Source organism: Lissotriton helveticus, chromosome 7, assembly GCF_964261635.1.
Source record: "Lissotriton helveticus chromosome 7, aLisHel1.1, whole genome shotgun sequence".
NCBI classification, from domain to species: Eukaryota; Metazoa; Chordata; class Amphibia; order Caudata; family Salamandridae; genus Lissotriton; species Lissotriton helveticus.
In genome coordinates, this window is record NC_136068.1 from 1,537,507,238 (window position 1) to 1,537,520,783 (window position 13,546).

At 45.0% G+C, this 13,546-nt stretch overlaps 1 protein-coding gene across 1 annotated transcript in view; it reads left to right on the forward strand.

Moving 5' to 3' along the window:
- LOC144767525 (neuronal pentraxin-2-like) overlaps positions 1 to 13,546 on the forward strand; it is a 150,791-nt gene that overhangs the window by 117,766 nt on the left and 19,479 nt on the right. Inside the window, exon 4 of the mRNA XM_078650950.1 lies at positions 3,221 to 3,400. Coding sequence (XP_078507076.1) covers positions 3,221 to 3,400 — 180 coding nt within the window. The remainder of the gene's footprint in view (positions 1 to 3,220; positions 3,401 to 13,546) is intronic.

The following is a 13,546-nucleotide window of genomic DNA, read 5'->3' on the forward strand; positions in this document are numbered from 1 at the left end:
ACAAACATTGACAGTCACAAGAGATGCCAGGATGCAACCTGTCTCTGGACATTACCCATGTGGCACCTGCGGTGTTTGTAAGTTCACAAGACCAACCAAAACTCTACAACTTACTAACACCCTCAAATGGACCCAGAAACATCATACGAATTGTAATTCGACGCATCTCATCTACATGATCACATGTCCTTGCAAACGCCAATACATAGGCATGACATGTAGGAAAGTGAAGTTACGAATTGGGGAACATAGGAGCAATGTGAGATTGAAGAAAAATAACACAAAACTCTGTACACACTTTGTGGAGGCGGGACACACGTGTGACGACTTAAGTTGGACAGTTCTTGAGACTTTGCAAGACAAAAACAACAATGCAGAACGAGTTCTCTTTGAGAAAGAGCAAAGGTGGGTGGACCGCCTTGGCACCCATCTCTCCGGAATGAACGATAATATTCCATGGAGCCAGTTCAACTAACGTCACCAACATGTATAATACAGAATTACAAAATGAATAACATAATCCACTTGTGGATAATAATGTAATTTAACATACATACACATGAGGCTCAAAAATGGAATTTCTTTGAAAAATTATTTCATTTTTTCGTTTTTCAACTCGTTTTTGTATCCGCAATAACCTTAAATATTATCAACTAATGTTTAATAATCAATATCCTGAGTTTCACACCTAGAGGTGGTGTCCATCTTGAGAGAATTTTGTAGTCCTGCCTTTGTGTCCATGAACCTACTGATGAAAGGCCAGAAACGGTGCCCCGCCTGTAACCAGGGGCAGAGTCAGCACAGGGCCCAGAACGCGGTCCACGAGGGTAAGATTCATTGCTCAAGATGCAGAGACACGGGTAAGATCGAATACTGTGATTCCTCTAACCTTTGACAATATTTCTCTAGAAGAGACCACGTTAAGCGACTCTTGTACCCTTGCTGAAGCCTTGAAAAGAACCTATTAAGGTACTAGCGATTGCGCGCCTCACATTTTTCATAATAGAACGCGCTATTTCTATGCATGCAACCCCAATTAGAGGCGAAGTACCACTAACACGCATTTACAGCAAGTTTATTTCCCTGTACATAATGTAAATATTTTCCCTTAAGAATGATTCTCATACTGCTGCCGAAATCTTTAAAATGGCCTATTATGGTACCGTTTTTCATCAGTGTTCGCATGTTTTTCATACCACATAACCGAACGCGCTAATGTTTCTGCACGTCGTTCCAACTAGATGCGCAGTATCGACAACACGTATTAATCGCATGCTCTTTGTATACCATGTAAATATCTGTTCTCCATCACCGTTCCCTCGCTAAAAAAAGTTTATGTAACTAAGAATTAGGTACATAAAATTCACTAGTAATACTAGTATGTGTGTGTGTTTTTTAGAAACACTATGCCTAATCACCATAACCACAAGACCACAATGTTTGGGACTGTATGTGTTTGTGCTCCTATATTTCAGGTGGCAAAATGAGAAACGCTAAAAATAGCGAATGGAACCTACACTAATGGTGTGAGTACCTCATGTATGTTTTTTTGTTTATATTTTTTTGTCCTAACGAAAGCTCTATAGACCCGGCTGGGCCCAAAGAGCTGAAACATGTTGACGCACCCATATATACATAGATATATGGTAATCTAGTTACTCGATTACTTTTATATCGACTTATTTTTAATTGACAGTGTTATCCCCTTTTTCATTAAATATTTTTTGGAGATACACTGCTTTTATAATTATTTCACCCTCCCTAGTATTTCTGGACACTTCTACCTGGACCAGAGGTAGCCTCGGGTGAGGCAGGCATACTACACCCTTTTGACTTCCCTATGAATATGCCATGACACCTGACGGGGCGGAAAAAAGATATACCGCATCGCACTAATCAGGCTGCCTATGAGGGTTGTCAATTTTGAACTAATGGTTCAGTAGATACTAGTGTCCATTCCCTATTTTTGATTAACTCCGGATCTAATCAGGGGAACCGAATGGACCGAAAATCCTCTTCCCTCACTTTTGATAGAAGTCACTAAACGCTACTTCAGACAACATCAGATGCACACAATTCTAACCGAAACTGCAGGAGAATCTGCAGCCCACATTGTAATTCTCCACTTCTGCAGATCCACTTCACCTCACTCCTCCTTGATTGTCACTCCTCCTGTAGGGTTAACATGCTCCTTCACTGACATGCTGGCGTCTATTATTTTTTGTTTTACTTCCGGACTCGCTATGCCCGCAAAGCACATTTTTTAAATGCTAGTATCTCAAAAACTACTGAAATTCTTTACACCAAAACAACAAAAACACGCTTTTGGAGTGAAGTTATCTTTGCATACTAGGTTGGATGGAAGTCCTTTCAGCAGTTGGTGCTATAAGTGTGAGCAAAATTTTCTATGGGATCTAAAATGGGAAAACACTTCATTTAAAACCAACCCTTCCCACTTTAACTTTTTTACCCATTTTAATCTTCATGAAGCTTGGGATGCTGAAGTTTAGCCGACTAGGCTAGTTATTTGCCAGTTTGCGTTCAAAAAGTTATAGATAAATCAAAATAATGCCCTTTCAACGGAAATAGTATCTGATCCATAACTACACAGTGGCCACCACCACTGTGTAAAACATATATGTAATTTGATAGCATTGTAAAAGAAAAGAACTGGCAAGCATGTCTTGTTGATTAGGGTTTAGGTGACACCAAATAATAAAGACAGAAATAACAGTCATTATATAGCTATATAGCATGCCCTACTTAAATTGGTATCATTATTGTTAGAGTTGTTTTTGCTATTGTTATTATTATTAGTGGTAATATTACTACTACAATAAAAATTAGTTGGCTCCTATCCGCCGCGGCCCGTTCAGGTAATAATTAATTTTCCCGCGTCATCGTCCCTTGAAATATCCCCTACCCGGCCCCACCGGCCCACCACTCTTACCTGCACGGGCCGCGGCTGGCTCCTATAAGAACTCCTACCAGGCGTGAATAGTTTCTAGTCAATCATGTAGTAGTTCTTGTATTTACTGTAATTTATATGCATTGACTAAACATTTATTACTCTTCTACTGCAAGATCCGATCCCCATGCTCCAGTGAAACACCAGTAAAGGAGTATGAGCCATCTTTGAATATATTTGGCATACCAGGCATAAAGGCCAAACTCGAACGCTGATCCCTGACCTACCAAATGTTGTCTTTAACTCCCACAGGCTGCCACCCTTCCATTTACCATCAAGGATGCCAAGTGGCATCACCTCTGCATCACTTGGTCTACCCGAGACGGAACCTGGGAGGCCTACCAGGATGGTGTGAGGAAGGGCAGCGGGGAGAATCTGGCGCCCTGGCATCCTATTAAACCCGGAGGGGTTTTCATCCTGGGACAGGAGCAGGTAAGTGCCGAAAGCTTTGAGGGGGTAATAAAAAACAGTGCTTACAAAATATACAGTGGCAGATACTGCAAAGCCCTCTCTCCTCAGATGCCATATCAACACCTTGAAAATGGGGAGGCGCTCATCCTGTTTGGATGCATTCACGCATATACATATATCCATGTTTTTTCATTTAGTTATGCCTTTTTGTAGTTCTCTGTAGATGTTAAAATAATAAAACATCCTATCTAGTAAAAATACTAGATTTTTGGTATGTTTCTTAGAATGCCATGCCAGAATGCTCCTTTCTGATTGGTCTTTGACTGGGTAATACCCATAATATCTTCTAAAGCATTATGAAGGCAGTGGCAGGTGCTGTACCGCCCCTAGCTGATAACGAAATGAGCATAAACCATGCAGCCTGCTTTTCTTGTACGCTAATCCGGTGTATACTCTGGTCCAGACACACAAAGCTGCTGGCAAAAGTCCAAAATATAGTTGGGGCTTCTTCTAGGTTTCCGGAAGTAGTCTAAACAAGCTGGGGATCTACAGCACTTGTAGATTTCACTGAGTACCCCTATTTGGAGACCTGCCTGTGTAAATCAGGCAGACGTGCATTCTCCACACAGAAAACCTTCTCCCCTTTTTACCAGCAACTTCTGCGGTGCCGTCACATATGGGAGTGTTCCCTTGCTTTCCCATCCTAGGCAGATATTCAGCAAAAGTTAGGTGTAGTTGAAGAGAAATTGTAATTGTTTTGGCCGGAAACAACCTGCAAAAAAGTCTTGGAATACCATCTTGAGTAATGATTTAAAGGTGAGGAGGTCTCCAAAAAGGTGGTTGAGGTTATGGACAAGTGCATTAGTATTACCGTTTCTAGTTGTTGTTGCTATTGCTGCTAATATTATTAATACACTCTTAGACAAGTAAGGGCCGGAACAACCATATGTGGACTTGGGGGCATATTATCAAGCCCCTTATCGCCGCGTTATCGCCTCGCCCTATTATCAAGGCAGTGTTAAGGCAATTAAGTTGACTTAAAGCCACATTAATTGACTTAACGCTGCCTTGGTGATAGGGCCCCTTTCACGATAAACTCATTGTGAAAGAGGGCGTGCAGTGGGTGTTGCAGTGGGCGTTCCACCGCAACACCCATTCACTTTGACGCTGCCACCTATTATCAAGAGAGGTGATGATAGGAGGCAGCGCCGAATTTAAGACCACAAAAATCCTGGGGGGCATATTATCAACAAAGTGGCGAAGAGAGGCGTTAGCCATCTTGGCTTAACGCCTCTCTTCGCCACTTCGGAAACGCTAGGCTGCCCATATTACCAAGGATATGGTGCAGTCTAGCATTTCCCCCTGCGCTGGTGATAGGTTTTACAACTTATCACCAGTGCAGGCACCCTTGCACCAGAGTGCAAGGGTGTCTGCGAGCAGGGAGGTTTGTTTATGTCCAGGAAGGAGTCCCTCCTGCACATAAACAAACCTTAAATGCCATTTTGTAACTTACATGTGTGCTGCTTTATGCAGCACACATGTAAGTTACAAATTGGCATTTTTAAAAAGAGGTTTGTTTATGTACAGGAAGGGACACCTTCCTGTACATAAAGAAACCTTGGCATTTTGCTATTTCCATGTGTGCTGCACCAGGCAGCACACATGAAAAAAGCAAAAACAAGGAGAAATGAAGCATTTCTCTTCGTTTCGCCACCTTAAGACCAGGATTTTTCTGATCTTAAATTCGGCGCTGCTACCTATTATCGCCTCTCTTGATAATAGGTGGCAGCGTCAAAGTGAATGGGTGTTGCGGTGGAACACCGACTGCACGCCCTCTTTCACGATGAGTTTGTCGTGAAAGGGGCCCTATTACCAAGGCAGCGGTAAGTCAATTAACGTGGCTTTAAGCCACGATAATTGCCTTAACACTGCCTTGATAACAGGGCGAGGCAAATATCGCCGCGTTATCGGCAGAAAAGTGCCGATAAGGTGGCAAAAAGGGACTTGATAATATGCCCCCTGGTTTTAAGGTGACGAAACGAGGAGAAATGCTTCATTTCTCCCCGTTTATGCTTTTTTCATGTGTGCTGCCTTGTGCAGCACACATGGAAATAGCAAAATGCCAAGGTTTCTTTATGTACAGGAAGGTGTCCCTTCCTGTACATAAACAAACCTCTTTTTAAAAATGCCTATTTGTAACTTACCTGTGTGCTGCATAAAGCAGCACATATATAAGTTACAAAACGGCATTTAAGGTTTGTTTACCAAATTACTAACCTGATTGGACACACGCAAAGTTATTAAATGCATAATCAATATCTACAGAATAAATTGAAAGATCAGAAAAACACACCCAAAAATCTACTTCTGAATTTCCCAAAGTCCCTAGAAAATAAGCATCAGAGTTCCAGTAAATACAGCTACAAGTTCCATGGGCTGTTTTCCTGCTCAAGAAAAGGATGAACTAGAAATGTAATAAAGTGAGATTAAAGCTAAGAAACTCACAGCCAAAATGACTGATAATTATCATCAGAACTCTTTAAATCACTGTACAACAAAATGTGTTCTGCATCTGCAATGCTGAAACATGATACATGATACACTCAAGAAGTTATTAAATACAGAGTATCCCAAAAGAGGGCGAAACATCTTGCAACAGTTTGCATGATCAGATGATAAGAAGAAACTTCATGTTCATAGGGTATATGCGGTGCACATAATATACACAGGAACACACGAGGGATGACTGTAAGGGGAATCAATGCTTGTGTATGGTTGGTGTGGTCAAAATAATAAAGTCACTCTTTTTATTTTGAGATAATTTAGCGATGGATGAAATGGGACAGGTTTCTCTTGAAAGAGCTATGGCCAGTAAATGCTATGAAAAGTGGATACAGCATTAATATGATCAAGGCTTCCCAGTGACTCGATTCTTGGCCTAGAGTAGTTTTTCTGAATGTATCTTCATGAATGGAGTGGATGAACGATCAGATCATTCAGTCCAAAGCATCTCCTTCCTTGGGGAAGCAGCTGCTGAACCACCAATGATGGTCTGTAACTGCGTTTTGCAGGAGCAGCTATAGGACCCGGTAGCATTTTGGGGGCAAACAGGTTCTTAAATAGGAGCTGCGTCCCATTCCTTAAGGCAGCGGGGGCTCCGCCGCTATTACGGAACAGTGTTGCACCCCCCCAACCCCCCAACCTCCTCAAAAACAGCAGGAAAGGAAAAATAAAATGACACTCTTTTTCTTTCTCCTTTCCTGCTGAGTCGTGGGTCAGGGCCTGGGGGGTGACGGCACTCGTGGAGCAAACTTCCTTAACGGACCCTGTGAAGCTCTGTACCTGCCGCTTCCGCTACAGGAGTAGCTGCATATCCCCCAAGTGCTGCTGAGAGCCTGAGACCATCGCGAGGCCGCAGAGGAGGACGAGGCGCCGGCCCCGGGACTGCGAGGACCAGCATACACCATCTCCAGCTGGTTCTCTTCCCGTGAGAGCCGCGCCCCCTTCCAGTGCCCCGCCCTCAGTGAAGCGCTACAACTTCTCGCGGCACCCGCTTCGCGGGTGCCACTCGTGGAGCAAACTTCCTTAACGGACCCTGTGAAGCTCTGTACCTGCCGCTTCCGCTACAGGAGTAGCTGCATATCCCCCAAGTGCTGCTGAGAGCCTGAGACCATCGCGAGGCCGCAGAGGAGGACGAGGCGCCGGCCCCGGGACTGCGAGGACCAGCATACACCATCTCCAGCTGGTCCTCTTCCCGTGAGAGCCGCGCCCCCTTCCAGTGCCCCGCCCTCAGTGAAGCGCTACAACTTCTCGCGGCACCCGCTTCGCGGGTGCCACTCGTGGAGCAAACTTCCTTAACGGACCCTGTGAAGCTCTGTACCTGCCGCTTCCGCTACAGGAGTAGCTGCATATCCCCCAAGTGCTGCTGAGAGCCTGAGACCATCGCGAGGCCGCAGAGGAGGACGAGGCGCCGGCCCCGGGACTGCGAGGACCAGCATACACCATCTCCAGCTGGTCCTCTTCCCGTGAGAGCCGCGTCCCCTTCCAGTGCCCCGCCCTCAGTGAAGCGCTACAACTTCTCGCGGCACCCGCTTCGCGGGTGCCACTCGTGGAGCAAACTTCCTTAACGGACCCTGTGAAGCTCTGTACCTGCCGCTTCCGCTACAGGAGTAGCTGCATATCCCCCAAGTGCTGCTGAGAGCCTGAGACCATCGCGAGGCCGCAGAGGAGGACGAGGCGCCGGCCCCGGGACTGCGAGGACCAGCATACACCATCTCCAGCTGGTCCTCTTCCCGTGAGAGCCGCGCCCCCTTCCAGTGCCCCGCCCCCAAACACTTCTCACTCTTCAAAAGCGCTACCTGGACCGCGCATCGCGGGACGCGCGCGGGGCGAAGTCCGGGCGAAGCCCGGGCCTAGGGCGGGCCCGTTGTTGCCCGTTAGTGCCCGATAGAGACCGGACCGGGCCACCTCCCCTTCATTGTAGAACTCGCAGCCAGACAAACACCATGCGACCAAAAACCAGGAGCACCACAAAGAACAAATCCAAAAATGCACAGGAGGTAGCTCAAATAACGGGTCCTATTGACCTTTTTATCTCACGGACCCACGAGGCAATAAATCAGAGTATCGCCTTGATGGAAAAGAGAGTCTCACTTGACCTCATGAACGCGAACGCAAAGCGTTCCTCTCTAGGCGCCATAGCAAACGCCACCTCTCCCATCCATCTTAACTCACAAAACTGTTCCCTCCCCGTGACCCTGTCAGCACCAGACATAAACACAGTACCATCGATAGTAAACCTGTCTGTAACACAGACTGAGTCTGACCTCTCATTAATGTCTGACGACCTGGAAGTCACCCCCGATTTGGCGATTTGGCAAACCCAGGAGGACGCCCAGACACACGTCAACCTCCTCCAACAAGGCGAAAGGGAAGGAGCAATTCCAAAACGAAACTTAATAACTGCCGAAAAAGCAGTAACCATGGCTCCGTGTTCAGATCATTCGACTATTCATCCAAATTCCACAATGCCGCAAAGTATAATACTCCCTTCTGCGACCAATCTATCTCACATGGCAATACCAAATGAGTCCTCTGATAACCAATGCCGAACATGCAAAGTCACCTCCCAAGTTCTCACCACAATAAAAGATCTGCTATTTCAACATTTGAAGCCCATTCAACTTAGTATTAGGAACTTAGAAGCCCAGCTAACTATAATCTCTGCTACCCTTCTCGATACCAACACTCGTATAGAAATAAAGGGTCAGCGGAATTCTTCGCAACCACCCAAAAAACAACTCCAAGTACAATCACAGAAAGTAGCTCAACATCCAAATCCAACTATTCCAGTCCTTATAAGTCATAAACAAAACACCACACAGCACAAGCCACCACTCACAACGCCCCAATTACAGCGAAACAAAATCCCTGCTGTACCTAATCAACAAACGGAAAACCCGGTCCCAGTTACTGCGGATACTCCAGGTTCAGCGATAAATATAGACCCCAGTAGAGCCCCTCCGGGAAAAAAGCCCGCACCCCTCCCATTGAAATCAGTGGCCTCTCAGCTGTCTCCTAATAACATCACTAAAAAACCACTAGCAGCTAGACGCCCTGCTCACTTGCCCCCAGAAGCCACTCCCTACACGATAGTCCTTACAGGTGTACCAGAATTAATCGACGATACACCTGAAACTGCATGGTCACTTAAAAACAAGGTAATGCAGTGGTTAAGCATTAATAGACCTCTTGAATCCCATCTATCTGGAGGGATCACCACAGCCCGCAGGGTAGCCTGGATAGGCAAAACAACAAAATCAATCCGCGGAGACTGTATTATAGTGACATGCAGAGACCCCTCCACAGTGGACTATATTTGCGCTTGGCCCTTGCTCGAAAAAAAAGGGGGTATCGATGCTTGCCATCTTTCCTTCTTTTATCCCCCAGTAAAACATCATCGTAATACCGCACCCTGGTCATGGCACCAGTTCCCTAAAGAACCATGGAACCAGGAGCCATGGAACCAAGAGCCATGGAACCAGTTGGATTATACATATGACCATGCAGGTAGGAATGGACCGAGAGAAAGGCCAAGAGAACGGCCGAGGCACTATTGGCAAGAAAGACCCTATCAAACCTATGAAGGATGGCAGGGCCTCTCTACGCAAAACCGTTTCGACTGTCTAGAGATGGTCGATTGACCACTCAGGGGTGAACCAGGACATCCAAAACTTGTTACCACACCGTACCTAGTTAACCCTACCCAGCATTCAGCTTTCCCAGAGTCCCCTCCTGATAAACACGGAAATTCATCCCAAGAACCTTCCAATACTCATCTTAGCATTCTCAAAAAAGCTACCCACATGACCCAGGAACCATCTAACGTGTTTCTCAATATTTCAAAAAAAGCTACCCCTATCATTCCCTCACCAGAAGTCGACACTATCCCAGGAATGTGCTACCAGTTAGTTGTAGCCCCTAAAGTTCCAGCTGAACCCCCCTGGGTTAAACCACGACAACTATTAGCAGTAGAGGCTGCCAACAACCCGAAAAATCCACCCCGTACCTCGATGGAACCTCCAAACCTGAGTTTTTCCATCGCATACTGGAATATCGCAGGCCTAACCACAAAAATAACATCTCCTATGTGGCTCGACACAGCAAAGTGACATCAAATTCTGTGTCTGCAAGAAACTTGGTGCACAACCCCACTGCATCTAGTGGGTTACAAAACTCTTTTCACCCAAGCAGTGCCTGGAAACATGGGCAGACCAAAGGGGGGCCTCACGACCTATATAGCTAACACCCTCCCTCTTAGAGTGAAACTATTAAAGGAGTCTCCCGTCTTCCAAATCATACTAATCACGCAGTCAACAGCATTTAAAGGAAACCATCATATACTCATAAACTATTACAATAACTCAGGCACTCTGGAATGCTGCTCATATCTAGACGAAATAGCCATATTCTTAACTTCATTTCAAAAAGACAATAATAAATCCCCAATTTATTTCATCTGGGGTGGCGATTTCAACCTTACACTGTGCCCAAAGCATAAAAGCGGGAATTGCGGGCTCCAAAATGAACTTGGGAATCCTATCCCTCACTTCGCGCATACGCCATGTGGCAATAAGTTAAATGAAATCCTTTTTACTTTAGACCTCGACTTTGTCAACGAACTAGTCAATCCGCAGCAGGATTATTTACCCACCTTTCATGGGCGAGGTTGTTCTACAACTATTGACTACATCATAGGCTCAAATTCTTACAAAGGGCAACTAACTAACTACGAAATTGGGTCAAACCCAATAAGCGACCATTACTCACTCAGCGTGGAAATCCACTTGGAACAAGCAGGCGTATTTCCCGCAAAACTTAGTTCCCTTGACCAACACTCGATGTCCATGAACAAACTGAATGGGTACTCAATAAAATGGTCAAAGATTGATCCGGAAGAGATGTCACAGAGGATCCTAGGAAAAACACACCATTGGCTAGCCAAATGCATGACCCTGGAGACACCACCAGAAACAATTGTCACCTCCTTCCTAAGCATCCAGGAAGTAATAAAGGATGAGTTATTTGTCAACTTAAAAAACAAGTCGAGGCTTCCTACTACGAGATGGTTTGACACCGCCTGCCGGAAGGCACTTACATCTCTCAAAGAAGCTCTATGCAAGCAACCGAGAGACCCCCAAAAAATCTCGCAACTGAGGAAAACCTACAACTCTACTCGGAAAAACCGTAAAAAGCAGATCAAGCAAGAACTTTGGCTGCGTCTACATGACAGTGCTCAAAGGAAAGATAGCACCGCATTTTGGCAGACAGTAAGATCACCCTTCTTGGCCAACAGCAGTGACCCTGACCATCAAAATGCCTATACATACATCTTGATGTGGCAATAACCGAGGAGGATTGGGTCTCCCATTTTACAAAAATTTTTGGAACACCAATAGACGCTGTACCAAACAACCAAACACAAGATCTTGAATTGGTGAAGAATAACATCTATCCGATTAATTTATGTTTCACCCTTAATGAAATTATAAAGGCAATCAAGGCCTCAAAAACTGGTAAAGCCCCTGGCCCCGACGGGGTCCCAATGGATCTGTTCCTGCATGACGTCGACTACTGGTCAAAAATAATCACACGGGTCATGTCAGCAGTAGTGTCATCTGGTCTCTTTCATTCATGGTCAACCTCAACACTATTACCCATTTTTTAAAAAGGTGAACGCAACGACCCTGCTTGCTATAGACCGATCTCCCTTCTGGACTCCATGGGCAAGATTGCAGGTCGATTACTCCTGGACCGATTACAATCCTGGGCCCGGGAGAACAACATCATAACCGACCTGCAATACGGTTTCCAGAAGGGGCTCGGGACCGTGGAACAGGCACTCAACCTCGTCCTCCTGGTAGGAAAATATGCTTGCGCTAAAGGAGGCAACATCTTCCTTGTTTACGTACATCTAAGCGCGGCATTTGACTGTGTCCAACATGCAAAGCTGTGGCATATACTAGCCGCCCTGGGAGTGGATCCCCCGATATTAACCTTTCTAAGGGAACTCTACAGTAACGCGGAAGGTCGAGTACGATTTGGCACCAGAGGTGAATTGTCACGACCCTTCCAAATAACGAAAGGAGTAAGGCAGGGTTGTGTACTGGCTCCCTTCCTGTTCAACCTCTACACAAACGGGCTTGAACAGGCGATGCTGGAAGGGAGCCAGGACCTGCCCCAGATAAATCACCGCCCGATTCCTACCCTCCTGTATGCCGATGATTCTGTAATCCTAGCACGGACCCCAAACCAACTACAACAGCAGCTCAACAAATATGTAACATTTATGGATTCACTCGGCCTCAAAGTTAACATAAAAAAAACGTTTACAATGAATATTGGCCCCAGGAAAAAAAATTCCAAATCCATATTGATTGACAATAACAGTCTTGAAAGAACCCCGGTGTATCCATATCTGGGCATCTTAGTGGATGACGCAATGAACTGGCACAAGGCAGTGGAAGCCAGAAATCTCCATTTCCGTCGTGCAACCTCAGCACTAATTTCTTTCTCAAGGAAACTGGGCAAACCAGCCCCACCCGAACTGTTAGCCATATACTATGCAAAATGTCATAGTGTGGCTACCTATGGAGCTGGAATCTGGGGACATGGATGTATCGATCAGCTTCAGGTTACCGAAAACGCCTTTATCAAATACATCCTAGCCCTCCCCCAAAGTTCCCCGATATTAGCCTCGCACCGGGAGCTCGGCATGGAATACATCACCGACACCATTCGATGCCAGCCCATCTTATTGTGGCATCGAATATGGTGTAATACCGAAAGTCATCTAACCCGCTCCCTTATTATTGACTGTCTCGGTCTAACAAACTGGCGGAAAATCCCGTGGCTTAATTACATACATAATTTCTTTAAAGATCTGGACTGTGAGCACTATTTTCACGAACCACCCTCAGTCGAAGATATTTCAAGGAAACAACTAAAGCAAATGTGTATGGGCCATTTGAGAGAACTTCGAAATCAGGCAGAGATTATTAAAACGCAAAACGGAAAAATCTGTTCAGTGCAGCCAGGTAAAGCTATCCAGCCCTATTTGACATATTTCTTATCGAATTATGAAAAGTTTTTACTTACTAGACTACGTTTCGATCTTTTTTACCGTCTGGTTTCATTCCCAGAAATGAAGAACTGGTCCCGCAACCTGATGAGATGCCCCTGTGATGGAGTCGCCTTACAATCTACGATTCATGTCGTCCTTTTTTGCAAATATTACAAACTAGCAAGGAAAACATGGATTATTCCTATTCTCCGATCCAGTGGACTCAGACATTCTTATCCAGCACTCTACTATTTACAATCCCCGAAATCCCTTATGAAGCCAAACTTATAGCAACTTTTCTTAAAGCAGTAATATCAACACGTCGTAATCTCTTTAGTTAAATCAATATTTTACTAATCTGTAAAAACTTTTCTACCGTTTCCAAAAAGTTTTACTTTATAGTGATCTCATCATTCTGTGATTTTATTGTTTTTTTCTTTGTATCAAATGTACTTTTTATGATTTTCAATTCGATAATCGAATAAAAGTTGATGAAACTGAAGAAGAAACTTCATGTTCATAGGGTATATGCGGTGCACATAATA